This window comes from Ranitomeya imitator, chromosome 1 (genome assembly GCF_032444005.1).
Source record: "Ranitomeya imitator isolate aRanImi1 chromosome 1, aRanImi1.pri, whole genome shotgun sequence".
NCBI lineage: Eukaryota > Metazoa > Chordata > Amphibia > Anura > Dendrobatidae > Ranitomeya > Ranitomeya imitator.
This window is the reverse complement of record NC_091282.1, coordinates 338,830,453-338,842,841: the sequence shown is the minus strand read 5'-3', so window position 1 is coordinate 338,842,841 and position 12,389 is coordinate 338,830,453. Positions and strand designations below refer to the sequence as shown.

The 12,389-nt window shown below is 65.7% G+C and overlaps 1 protein-coding gene across 1 annotated transcript in view; it reads left to right on the top strand.

The window, feature by feature from the left end:
- The first annotated feature begins 354 nt into the window (after positions 1-354).
- Positions 355-12,389, top strand: part of ISCU (iron-sulfur cluster assembly enzyme) — a 65,973-nt gene continuing 53,938 nt past the window's right edge. Inside the window, exon 1 of the mRNA XM_069759691.1 lies at positions 355-670. Within this exon, the coding sequence (XP_069615792.1) occupies positions 581-670 (90 nt within the window). The 5' untranslated portion in view covers positions 355-580. The remainder of the gene's footprint in view (positions 671-12,389) is intronic.

Genomic DNA, 12,389 nt, shown 5'->3' with positions numbered 1-12,389 from the left:
CAGGTTTACCCAGAATCCTTTGCAGTAGGCGGAGCTATGCAAATCATCTCTTTCCACCCCTGTCTAATCCACAGCGCTTGGAATCGCCAAGCGTGCAATGCTGCGGATTAGTTTCTAAATTTACACAGCCAACCAATTCCTACCTGTGGACACGTGTTTCGGGCTTTAGGCCCTCATCAGCACAGGGCTGGAATTGGTTGGCTGTATGGAGTGGGGCTCGGTGAGCAAGCGATACATACATGCTAGCAACATGCTAGAAACTAATCCGCAGCATTGCACGCTTGGCGATTCCAAGCGCTGTGGATTAGACAGGGGTGGAAAGAGATGATTTGCATAGCTCCGCCTACTGCAAAGGATTCTGGGTAAACCTGCTATTCTTTGTATTATGCTGCTTGCAAGTACTTTCCGTTTCAGGAAAGCATCCACTACATAATACCAGACACGCCCCATCACGTGACGCAGGACGTCAGGCTCTAGCAGAGAGAGGCCTCTCTTCAGGCTGTTGTGAGCAGACCACGTGACTTCCGTACACAGCAGCGTTACCGCTCCGTCATCTCTGCTGTCTTGTTGAACAGACGCAATGGCAGGAGTGGGGCGGCTATTTTGCTCCGTGTGGAGTAGGTGTGCGACGCCAGAGCTCCGAGCCCCGTGTGCCGCCTATCACAAGAAGGTACCGTACATTGCCCGGCTGTGTTACGTGGGGTGAGGGGACGTCACCGCTGAGCGGCCGGCAGCTGTGTCCTGTCAGGTATCCTGTCAGGCCATTGGACCGTGCTGAGGCTGCTGGCGCTGCCTGTGGATGGGGGCTGTCAGGGGCGGACTGCTGCTGTCCCCCTAGGTCCCAGGTTCCCAGGTCAGGGCACCAGTGTTGGGGGCTGTCAGGGGCGGACTGCTGCTGTCCCCCCTAGGTCCGGGGTTTCCAGGTCAGGGCAAAAGTGTTGGGGGCTGTCAGGGGCGGACTGCTGCTGTCCCCCTAGGTCCCAGGTTCCCAGGTCAGGGCACCAGTGTTGGGGGCTGTCAGGGGCGGACTGCTGCTGTCCCCCCTAGGTCCGGGGTTTCCAGGTCAGGGCAAAAGTGTTGGGGGCTGTCAGGGGCGGACTGCTGCTGTCCCCCTAGGTCCCAGGTTCCCAGGTCAGGGCACCAGTGTTGGGGGCTGTCAGGGGCGGACTGCTGCTGTCCCCCCTAGGTCCGGGGTTTCCAGGTCAGGGCAAAAGTGTTGGGGGCTGTCAGGGGCGGACTGCTGCTGTCCCCCTAGGTCCCAGGTTCCCAGGTCAGGGCACCAGTGTTGGGGGCTGTCAGGGGCGGACTGCTGCTGTCCCCCCTAGGTCCGGGGTTTCCAGGTCAGGGCAAAAGTGTTGGGGGCTGTCAGGGGCGGACTGCTGCTGTCCCCCTAGGTCCCAGGTTCCCAGGTCAGGGCACCAGTGTTGGGGGCTGTCAGGGGCGGACTGCTGCTGTCCCCCCTAGGTCCGGGGTTTCCAGGTCAGGGCAAAAGTGTTGGGGGCTGTCAGGGGCGGACTGCTGCTGTCCCCCTAGGTCCCAGGTTCCCAGGTCAGGGCACCAGTGTTGGGGGCTGTCAGGGGCGGACTGCTGCTGTCCCCCCTAGGTCCGGGGTTTCCAGGTCAGGGCAAAAGTGTTGGGGGCTGTCAGGGGCGGACTGCTGCTGTCCCCCTAGGTCCCAGGTTCCCAGGTCAGGGCACCAGTGTTGGGGGCTGTCAGGGGCGGACTGCTGCTGTCCCCCCTAGGTCCGGGGTTTCCAGGTCAGGGCAAAAGTGTTGGGGGCTGTCAGGGGCGGACTGCTGCTGTCCCCCTAGATCCCAGGTTCCCAGGTCAGGGCACCAGTGTTGGGGGCTGTCAGGGGCGGACTGCTGCTGTCCCCCTAGGCCCCAGGTTCCCAGGTCAGGGCACCAGTGTTGGGGGCTGTCAGGGGCGGACTGCTGCTGTCCCCCCTAGGTCCGGGGTTCCCAGGTCAGGGCAAAAGTGTTGGGGGCTGTCAGGGGCGGACTGCTGCTGTCCCCCTAGATCTGGGGTTCCCAGGTCAGGGCACCAGTGTTGGGGGCTGTCAGGGGCGGACTGCTGCTGTCCCCCTAGGTCCCAGGTTCCCAGGTCAGGGCACCAGTGTTGGGGGCTGTCAGGGGCGGACTGCTGCTGTCCCCCCTAGGTCCGGGGTTTCCAGGTCAGGGCAAAAGTGTTGGGGGCTGTCAGGGGCGGACTGCTGCTGTCCCCCTAGGTCCCAGGTTCCCAGGTCAGGGCACCAGTGTTGGGGGCTGTCAGGGGCGGACTGCTGCTGTCCCCCTAGGTCCCAGGTTCCCAGGTCAGGGCACCAGTGTTGGGGGCTGTCAGGGGCGGACTGCTGCTGTCCCCCCTAGGTCCGGGGTTTCCAGGTCAGGGCAAAAGTGTTGGGGGCTGTCAGGGGCGGACTGCTGCTGTCCCCCTAGGTCCCAGGTTCCCAGGTCAGGGCACCAGTGTTGGGGGCTGTCAGGGGCGGACTGCTGCTGTCCCCCCTAGGTCCGGGGTTTCCAGGTCAGGGCAAAAGTGTTGGGGGCTGTCAGGGGCGGACTGCTGCTGTCCCCCTAGGTCCCAGGTTCCCAGGTCAGGGCACCAGTGTTGGGGGCTGTCAGGGGCGGACTGCTGCTGTCCCCCTAGGCCCCAGGTTCCCAGGTCAGGGCACCAGTGTTGGGGGCTGTCAGGGGCGGACTGCTGCTGTCCCCCCTAGGTCCGGGGTTCCCAGGTCAGGGCAAAAGTGTTGGGGGCTGTCAGGGGCGGACTGCTGCTGTCCCCCTAGATCTGGGGTTCCCAGGTCAGGGCACCAGTGTTGGGGGCTGTCAGGGGCGGACTGCTGCTGTCCCCCTAGGTCCCAGGTTCCCAGGTCAGGGCACCAGTGTTGGGGGCTGTCAGGGGCGGACTGCTGCTGTCCCCCCTAGGTCCGGGGTTTCCAGGTCAGGGCAAAAGTGTTGGGGGCTGTCAGGGGCGGACTGCTGCTGTCCCCCTAGGTCCCAGGTTCCCAGGTCAGGGCACCAGTGTTGGGGGCTGTCAGGGGCGGACTGCTGCTGTCCCCCTAGGTCCCAGGTTCCCAGGTCAGGGCACCAGTGTTGGGGGCTGTCAGGGGCGGACTGCTGCTGTCCCCCCTAGGTCCGGGGTTCCCAGGTCAGGGCAAAAGTGTTGGGGGCTGTCAGGGGCGGACTGCTGCTGTCCCCCTAGATCTGGGGTTCCCAGGTCAGGGCACCAGTGTTGGGGGCTGTCAGGGGCGGACTGCTGCTGTCCCCCTAGGTCCCAGGTTCCCAGGTCAGGGCACCAGTGTTGGGGGCTGTCAGGGGTGGACTGCTGCTGTCCCCCTAGGTCCCAGTTTCCCAGGTCTGGGCACCAGTGTTGGGGGCTGTCAGGGGCGGACTGCTGCTGTCCCCCCTAGGTCCGGGGTTCCCAGGTCAGGGCAAAAGTGTTGGGGGCTGTCAGGGGCGGACTGCTGCTGTCCCCCTAGATCTGGGGTTCCCAGGTCAGGGCACCAGTGTTGGGGGCTGTCAGGGGCGGACTGCTGCTGTCCCCCTAGGTCCCAGGTTCCCAGGTCAGGGCACCAGTGTTGGGAGCTGTCAGGGGCGGACTGCTGCTGTCCCCCTAGGTCCCAGGTCAGGGCACCAGTGTTGGGGGCTGTCAGGGGCGGACTGCTGCTGTCCCCCTAGGTCCCAGGTTCCCAGGTCAGGGCACCAGTGTTGGGGGCTGTCAGGGGCGGACTGCTGCTGTCCCCCCTAGGTCCGGGGTTCCCACGTCAGGGCAAAAGTGTTGGGGGCTGTCAGGGGCGGATTGCTGCTGTCCCCCTAGATCTGGGGTTCCCAGGTCAGGGCACCAGTGTTGGGGGCTGTCAGGGGCGGACTGCTGCTGTCCCCCTAGTTCCGGGGTTCCCAGGTCAGGACACCAGTGTTGGGGGCTGTCGGGGACGGACTGCTGCTCTCTCCCCTAGGTCCGGGTTCCCAGGTCAGGACACCAGTGTTGGGGGCTGTCAGGGGCGGACTGCTGCTGTCCCCCCTAGGTCCGGGGTTTCCAGGTCAGGGCAAAAGTGTTGGGGGCTGTCAGGGGCGGACTGCTGCTGTCCCCCCAGGTTCCCAGGTCAGGGCACCAGTGTTGGGGGCTGTCAGGGGCGGACTGCTGCTGTCCCCCTAGGTCCCAGGTTCCCAGGTCAGGGCACCAGTGTTGGGAGCTGTCAGGGGCGGACTGCTGCTGTCCCCCTAGGTCCCAGGTTCCCAGGTCAGGGCACCAGTGTTGGGGGCTGTCAGGGGCGGACTGCTGCTGTCCCCCTAGGTCCCAGGTTCCCAGGTCAGGGCACCAGTGTTGGGGGCTGTCAGGGGCGGACTGCTGCTGTCCCCCCTAGGTCCGGGGTTTCCAGGTCAGGGCAAAAGTGTTGGGGGCTGTCAGGGGCGGACTGCTGCTGTCCCCCTAGGTCCCAGGTTCCCAGGTCAGGGCACCAGTGTTGGGGGCTGTCAGGGGCGGACTGCTGCTGTCCCCCTAGGTCCCAGGTTCCCAGGTCAGGGCACCAGTGTTGGGGGCTGTCAGGGGCGGACTGCTGCTGTCCCCCCTAGGTCCGGGGTTTCCAGGTCAGGGCAAAAGTGTTGGGGGCTGTCAGGGGCGGACTGCTGCTGTCCCCCTAGGTCCCAGGTTCCCAGGTCAGGGCACCAGTGTTGGGGGCTGTCAGGGGCGGACTGCTGCTGTCCCCCCTAGGTCCGGGGTTTCCAGGTCAGGGCAAAAGTGTTGGGGGCTGTCAGGGGCGGACTGCTGCTGTCCCCCCAGGTCCCAGGTTCCCAGGTCAGGGCACCAGTGTTGGGGGCTGTCAGGGGCGGACTGCTGCTGTCCCCCTAGGTCCCAGGTTCCCAGGTCAGGGCACCAGTGTTGGGGGCTGTCAGGGGCGGACTGCTGCTGTCCCCCCTAGGTCCGGGGTTCCCAGGTCAGGGCAAAAGTGTTGGGGGCTGTCAGGGGCGGACTGCTGCTGTCCCCCTAGATCTGGGGTTCCCAGGTCAGGGCACCAGTGTTGGGGGCTGTCAGGGGCGGACTGCTGCTGTCCCCCTAGGTCCCAGGTTCCCAGGTCAGGGCACCAGTGTTGGGGGCTGTCAGGGGCGGACTGCTGCTGTCCCCCCTAGGTCCGGGGTTTCCAGGTCAGGGCAAAAGTGTTGGGGGCTGTCAGGGGCGGACTGCTGCTGTCCCCCTAGGTCCCAGGTTCCCAGGTCAGGGCACCAGTGTTGGGGGCTGTCAGGGGCGGACTGCTGCTGTCCCCCTAGGTCCCAGGTTCCCAGGTCAGGGCACCAGTGTTGGGGGCTGTCAGGGGCGGACTGCTGCTGTCCCCCCTAGGTCCGGGGTTCCCAGGTCAGGGCAAAAGTGTTGGGGGCTGTCAGGGGCGGACTGCTGCTGTCCCCCTAGATCTGGGGTTCCCAGGTCAGGGCACCAGTGTTGGGGGCTGTCAGGGGCGGACTGCTGCTGTCCCCCTAGGTCCCAGGTTCCCAGGTCAGGGCACCAGTGTTGGGGGCTGTCAGGGGCGGACTGCTGCTGTCCCCCCTAGGTCCGGGGTTCCCAGGTCAGGGCAAAAGTGTTGGGGGCTGTCAGGGGCGGACTGCTGCTGTCCCCCTAGATCTGGGGTTCCCAGGTCAGGGCACCAGTGTTGGGGGCTGTCAGGGGCGGACTGCTGCTGTCCCCCTAGGTCCCAGGTTCCCAGGTCAGGGCACCAGTGTTGGGGGCTGTCAGGGGCGGACTGCTGCTGTCCCCCCTAGGTCCGGGGTTTCCAGGTCAGGGCAAAAGTGTTGGGGGCTGTCAGGGGCGGACTGCTGCTGTCCCCCTAGGTCCCAGGTTCCCAGGTCAGGGCACCAGTGTTGGGGGCTGTCAGGGGCGGACTGCTGCTGTCCCCCTAGGTCCCAGGTTCCCAGGTCAGGGCACCAGTGTTGGGGGCTGTCAGGGGCGGACTGCTGCTGTCCCCCCTAGGTCCGGGGTTCCCAGGTCAGGGCAAAAGTGTTGGGGGCTGTCAGGGGCGGACTGCTGCTGTCCCCCTAGATCTGGGGTTCCCAGGTCAGGGCACCAGTGTTGGGGGCTGTCAGGGGCGGACTGCTGCTGTCCCCCTAGGTCCCAGGTTCCCAGGTCAGGGCACCAGTGTTGGGGGCTGTCAGGGGTGGACTGCTGCTGTCCCCCTAGGTCCCAGTTTCCCAGGTCTGGGCACCAGTGTTGGGGGCTGTCAGGGGCGGACTGCTGCTGTCCCCCCTAGGTCCGGGGTTCCCAGGTCAGGGCAAAAGTGTTGGGGGCTGTCAGGGGCGGACTGCTGCTGTCCCCCTAGATCTGGGGTTCCCAGGTCAGGGCACCAGTGTTGGGGGCTGTCAGGGGCGGACTGCTGCTGTCCCCCTAGGTCCCAGGTTCCCAGGTCAGGGCACCAGTGTTGGGAGCTGTCAGGGGCGGACTGCTGCTGTCCCCCTAGGTCCCAGGTCAGGGCACCAGTGTTGGGGGCTGTCAGGGGCGGACTGCTGCTGTCCCCCTAGGTCCCAGGTTCCCAGGTCAGGGCACCAGTGTTGGGGGCTGTCAGGGGCGGACTGCTGCTGTCCCCCCTAGGTCCGGGGTTCCCAGGTCAGGGCAAAAGTGTTGGGGGCTGTCAGGGGCGGACTGCTGCTGTCCCCCTAGATCTGGGGTTCCCAGGTCAGGGCACCAGTGTTGGGGGCTGTCAGGGGCGGACTGCTGCTGTCCCCCTAGTTCCGGGGTTCCCAGGTCAGGACACCAGTGTTGGGGGCTGTCGGGGACGGACTGCTGCTCTCTCCCCTAGGTCCGGGTTCCCAGGTCAGGACACCAGTGTTGGGGGCTGTCAGGGGCGGACTGCTGCTGTCCCCCCTAGGTCCGGGGTTTCCAGGTCAGGGCAAAAGTGTTGGGGGCTGTCAGGGGCGGACTGCTGCTGTCCCCCCAGGTTCCCAGGTCAGGGCACCAGTGTTGGGGGCTGTCAGGGGCGGACTGCTGCTGTCCCCCTAGGTCCCAGGTTCCCAGGTCAGGGCACCAGTGTTGGGAGCTGTCAGGGGCGGACTGCTGCTGTCCCCCTAGGTCCCAGGTTCCCAGGTCAGGGCACCAGTGTTGGGGGCTGTCAGGGGCGGACTGCTGCTGTCCCCCTAGGTCCCAGGTTCCCAGGTCAGGGCACCAGTGTTGGGGGCTGTCAGGGGCGGACTGCTGCTGTCCCCCCTAGGTCCGGGGTTTCCAGGTCAGGGCAAAAGTGTTGGGGGCTGTCAGGGGCGGACTGCTGCTGTCCCCCTAGGTCCCAGGTTCCCAGGTCAGGGCACCAGTGTTGGGGGCTGTCAGGGGCGGACTGCTGCTGTCCCCCTAGGTCCCAGGTTCCCAGGTCAGGGCACCAGTGTTGGGGGCTGTCAGGGGCGGACTGCTGCTGTCCCCCTAGGTCCCAGGTTCCCAGGTCAGGGCACCAGTGTTGGGGGCTGTCAGGGGCGGACTGCTGCTGTCCCCCCTAGGTCCGGGGTTCCCAGGTCAGGGCAAAAGTGTTGGGGGCTGTCAGGGGCGGACTGCTGCTGTCCCCCTAGATCTGGGGTTCCCAGGTCAGGGCACCAGTGTTGGGGGCTGTCAGGGGCGGACTGCTGCTGTCCCCCTAGGTCCCAGGTTCCCAGGTCAGGGCACCAGTGTTGGGGGCTGTCAGGGGCGGACTGCTGCTGTCCCCCCTAGGTCCGGGGTTTCCAGGTCAGGGCAAAAGTGTTGGGGGCTGTCAGGGGCGGACTGCTGCTGTCCCCCTAGGTCCCAGGTTCCCAGGTCAGGGCACCAGTGTTGGGGGCTGTCAGGGGCGGACTGCTGCTGTCCCCCCTAGGTCCGGGGTTTCCAGGTCAGGGCAAAAGTGTTGGGGGCTGTCAGGGGCGGACTGCTGCTGTCCCCCTAGGTCCCAGGTTCCCAGGTCAGGGCACCAGTGTTGGGGGCTGTCAGGGGCGGACTGCTGCTGTCCCCCTAGGCCCCAGGTTCCCAGGTCAGGGCACCAGTGTTGGGGGCTGTCAGGGGCGGACTGCTGCTGTCCCCCCTAGGTCCGGGGTTCCCAGGTCAGGGCAAAAGTGTTGGGGGCTGTCAGGGGCGGACTGCTGCTGTCCCCCTAGATCTGGGGTTCCCAGGTCAGGGCACCAGTGTTGGGGGCTGTCAGGGGCGGACTGCTGCTGTCCCCCTAGGTCCCAGGTTCCCAGGTCAGGGCACCAGTGTTGGGGGCTGTCAGGGGCGGACTGCTGCTGTCCCCCCTAGGTCCGGGGTTTCCAGGTCAGGGCAAAAGTGTTGGGGGCTGTCAGGGGCGGACTGCTGCTGTCCCCCTAGGTCCCAGGTTCCCAGGTCAGGGCACCAGTGTTGGGGGCTGTCAGGGGCGGACTGCTGCTGTCCCCCTAGGTCCCAGGTTCCCAGGTCAGGGCACCAGTGTTGGGGGCTGTCAGGGGCGGACTGCTGCTGTCCCCCCTAGGTCCGGGGTTCCCAGGTCAGGGCAAAAGTGTTGGGGGCTGTCAGGGGCGGACTGCTGCTGTCCCCCTAGATCTGGGGTTCCCAGGTCAGGGCACCAGTGTTGGGGGCTGTCAGGGGCGGACTGCTGCTGTCCCCCTAGGTCCCAGGTTCCCAGGTCAGGGCACCAGTGTTGGGGGCTGTCAGGGGTGGACTGCTGCTGTCCCCCTAGGTCCCAGTTTCCCAGGTCTGGGCACCAGTGTTGGGGGCTGTCAGGGGCGGACTGCTGCTGTCCCCCCTAGGTCCGGGGTTCCCAGGTCAGGGCAAAAGTGTTGGGGGCTGTCAGGGGCGGACTGCTGCTGTCCCCCTAGATCTGGGGTTCCCAGGTCAGGGCACCAGTGTTGGGGGCTGTCAGGGGCGGACTGCTGCTGTCCCCCTAGGTCCCAGGTTCCCAGGTCAGGGCACCAGTGTTGGGAGCTGTCAGGGGCGGACTGCTGCTGTCCCCCTAGGTCCCAGGTCAGGGCACCAGTGTTGGGGGCTGTCAGGGGCGGACTGCTGCTGTCCCCCTAGGTCCCAGGTTCCCAGGTCAGGGCACCAGTGTTGGGGGCTGTCAGGGGCGGACTGCTGCTGTCCCCCCTAGGTCCGGGGTTCCCAGGTCAGGGCAAAAGTGTTGGGGGCTGTCAGGGGCGGACTGCTGCTGTCCCCCTAGATCTGGGGTTCCCAGGTCAGGGCACCAGTGTTGGGGGCTGTCAGGGGCGGACTGCTGCTGTCCCCCTAGTTCCGGGGTTCCCAGGTCAGGACACCAGTGTTGGGGGCTGTCGGGGACGGACTGCTGCTCTCTCCCCTAGGTCCGGGTTCCCAGGTCAGGACACCAGTGTTGGGGGCTGTCAGGGGCGGACTGCTGCTGTCCCCCCTAGGTCCGGGGTTTCCAGGTCAGGGCAAAAGTGTTGGGGGCTGTCAGGGGCGGACTGCTGCTGTCCCCCCAGGTTCCCAGGTCAGGGCACCAGTGTTGGGGGCTGTCAGGGGCGGACTGCTGCTGTCCCCCTAGGTCCCAGGTTCCCAGGTCAGGGCACCAGTGTTGGGAGCTGTCAGGGGCGGACTGCTGCTGTCCCCCTAGGTCCCAGGTTCCCAGGTCAGGGCACCAGTGTTGGGGGCTGTCAGGGGCGGACTGCTGCTGTCCCCCTAGGTCCCAGGTTCCCAGGTCAGGGCACCAGTGTTGGGGGCTGTCAGGGGCGGACTGCTGCTGTCCCCCCTAGGTCCGGGGTTTCCAGGTCAGGGCAAAAGTGTTGGGGGCTGTCAGGGGCGGACTGCTGCTGTCCCCCTAGGTCCCAGGTTCCCAGGTCAGGGCACCAGTGTTGGGGGCTGTCAGGGGCGGACTGCTGCTGTCCCCCTAGGTCCCAGGTTCCCAGGTCAGGGCACCAGTGTTGGGGGCTGTCAGGGGCGGACTGCTGCTGTCCCCCCTAGGTCCGGGGTTTCCAGGTCAGGGCAAAAGTGTTGGGGGCTGTCAGGGGCGGACTGCTGCTGTCCCCCTAGGTCCCAGGTTCCCAGGTCAGGGCACCAGTGTTGGGGGCTGTCAGGGGCGGACTGCTGCTGTCCCCCCTAGGTCCGGGGTTTCCAGGTCAGGGCAAAAGTGTTGGGGGCTGTCAGGGGCGGACTGCTGCTGTCCCCCCAGGTCCCAGGTTCCCAGGTCAGGGCACCAGTGTTGGGGGCTGTCAGGGGCGGACTGCTGCTGTCCCCCTAGGTCCCAGGTTCCCAGGTCAGGGCACCAGTGTTGGGGGCTGTCAGGGGCGGACTGCTGCTGTCCCCCCTAGGTCCGGGGTTCCCAGGTCAGGGCAAAAGTGTTGGGGGCTGTCAGGGGCGGACTGCTGCTGTCCCCCTAGATCTGGGGTTCCCAGGTCAGGGCACCAGTGTTGGGGGCTGTCAGGGGCGGACTGCTGCTGTCCCCCTAGGTCCCAGGTTCCCAGGTCAGGGCACCAGTGTTGGGGGCTGTCAGGGGCGGACTGCTGCTGTCCCCCCTAGGTCCGGGGTTTCCAGGTCAGGGCAAAAGTGTTGGGGGCTGTCAGGGGCGGACTGCTGCTGTCCCCCTAGGTCCCAGGTTCCCAGGTCAGGGCACCAGTGTTGGGGGCTGTCAGGGGCGGACTGCTGCTGTCCCCCTAGGTCCCAGGTTCCCAGGTCAGGGCACCAGTGTTGGGGGCTGTCAGGGGCGGACTGCTGCTGTCCCCCCTAGGTCCGGGGTTCCCAGGTCAGGGCACCAGTGTTGGGGGCTGTCAGGGGTGGACTGCTGCTGTCCCCCTAGGTCCCAGTTTCCCAGGTCTGGGCACCAGTGTTGGGGGCTGTCAGGGGCGGACTGCTGCTGTCCCCCCTAGGTCCGGGGTTCCCAGGTCAGGGCAAAAGTGTTGGGGGCTGTCAGGGGCGGACTGCTGCTGTCCCCCTAGATCTGGGGTTCCCAGGTCAGGGCACCAGTGTTGGGGGCTGTCAGGGGCGGACTGCTGCTGTCCCCCTAGGTCCCAGGTTCCCAGGTCAGGGCACCAGTGTTGGGAGCTGTCAGGGGCGGACTGCTGCTGTCCCCCTAGGTCCCAGGTCAGGGCACCAGTGTTGGGGGCTGTCAGGGGCGGACTGCTGCTCTCCCCCTAGGTCCCAGGTTCCCAGGTCAGGGCACCAGTGTTGGGGGCTGTCAGGGGCGGACTGCTGCTGTCCCCCTAGATCTGAGGTTCCCAGGTCAGGGCACCAGTGTTGGGGGCTGTCAGGGGCGGACTGCTGCTGTCCCCCTAGGTCCCAGGTTCCCAGGTCAGGGCACCAGTGTTGGGGGCTGTCAGGGGTGGACTGCTGCTGTCCCCCTAGGTCCCAGGTTCCCAGGTCAGGGCACCAGTGTTGGGGGCTGTCAGGGGCGGACTGCTGCTGTCCCCCCTAGGTCCGGGGTTCCCAGGTCAGGGCAAAAGTGTTGGGGGCTGTCAGGGGCGGACTGCTGCTGTCCCCCTAGATCTGGGGTTCCCAGGTCAGGGCACCAGTGTTGGGGGGCTGTCAGGGGCGGACTGCTGCTGTCCCCCTAGGTCCCAGGTTCCCAGGTCAGGGCACCAGTGTTGGGAGCTGTCAGGGGCGGACTGCTGCTGTCCCCCTAGGTCCCAGGTTCCCAGGTCAGGGCACCAGTGTTGGGGGCTGTCAGCGGCGGACTGCTGCTGTCCCCCTAGGTCCCAGGTTCCCAGGTCAGGGCACCAGTGTTGGGGGCTGTCAGGGGCTGACTGCTGCTGTTCCCCCTAGGTCCGGGGTTCCCAGGTCAGGGCAAAAGTGTTGGGGGCTGTCAGGGGCGGACTGCTGCTGTCCCCCTAGATCTGGGGTTCCCAGGTCAGGGCACCAGTGTTGGGGGCTGTCAGGGGCGGACTGCTGCTGTCCCCCTAGTTCCGGGGTTCCCAGGTCAGGACACCAGTGTTGGGGGCTGTCGGGGACGGACTGCTGCTCTCTCCCCTAGGTCCGGGTTCCCAGGTCAGGGCACCAGTGTTGGGGGCTGTCAAGGGCGGACTGCTGCTGTCACCATAGATCCGGGGTTCCCAGGTCAGGGCACCAGTGTTGGGGGCTGTCAAGGGCGGACTGCTTCTGTCCCCTTAGGCCCGGGGTTCCCAGGTCAGGGCACCAGTGTTGGGGGCTGTCAGGGGCGGACTGCTGCTGTCCCCCTAGGTCTTGGGTTCCAAGGTCAGGACACCAGTGTTGTTCTGAAAAGTCACCTGAAACGACAAGTACTCTTTAGTCGGCTAGTGATGACTGACGAGTGACATTTGCATTAAAAGCTCTTCAGTGACCGCTCAGCAGCTGTGCCAGTGACATCTTGCCCTCGAGTAAATGGTGCAATATAATCCATTTTTTGCTTTGTATTTTATTGAGTTAATTTTAACAATTGTTTAGATTTTCTCCTTACACCCATTTTTATGGTGTTGGGATGAAGCACAGTTGACACTTTATTGGTAGATAATGAACTAGCTTTCACA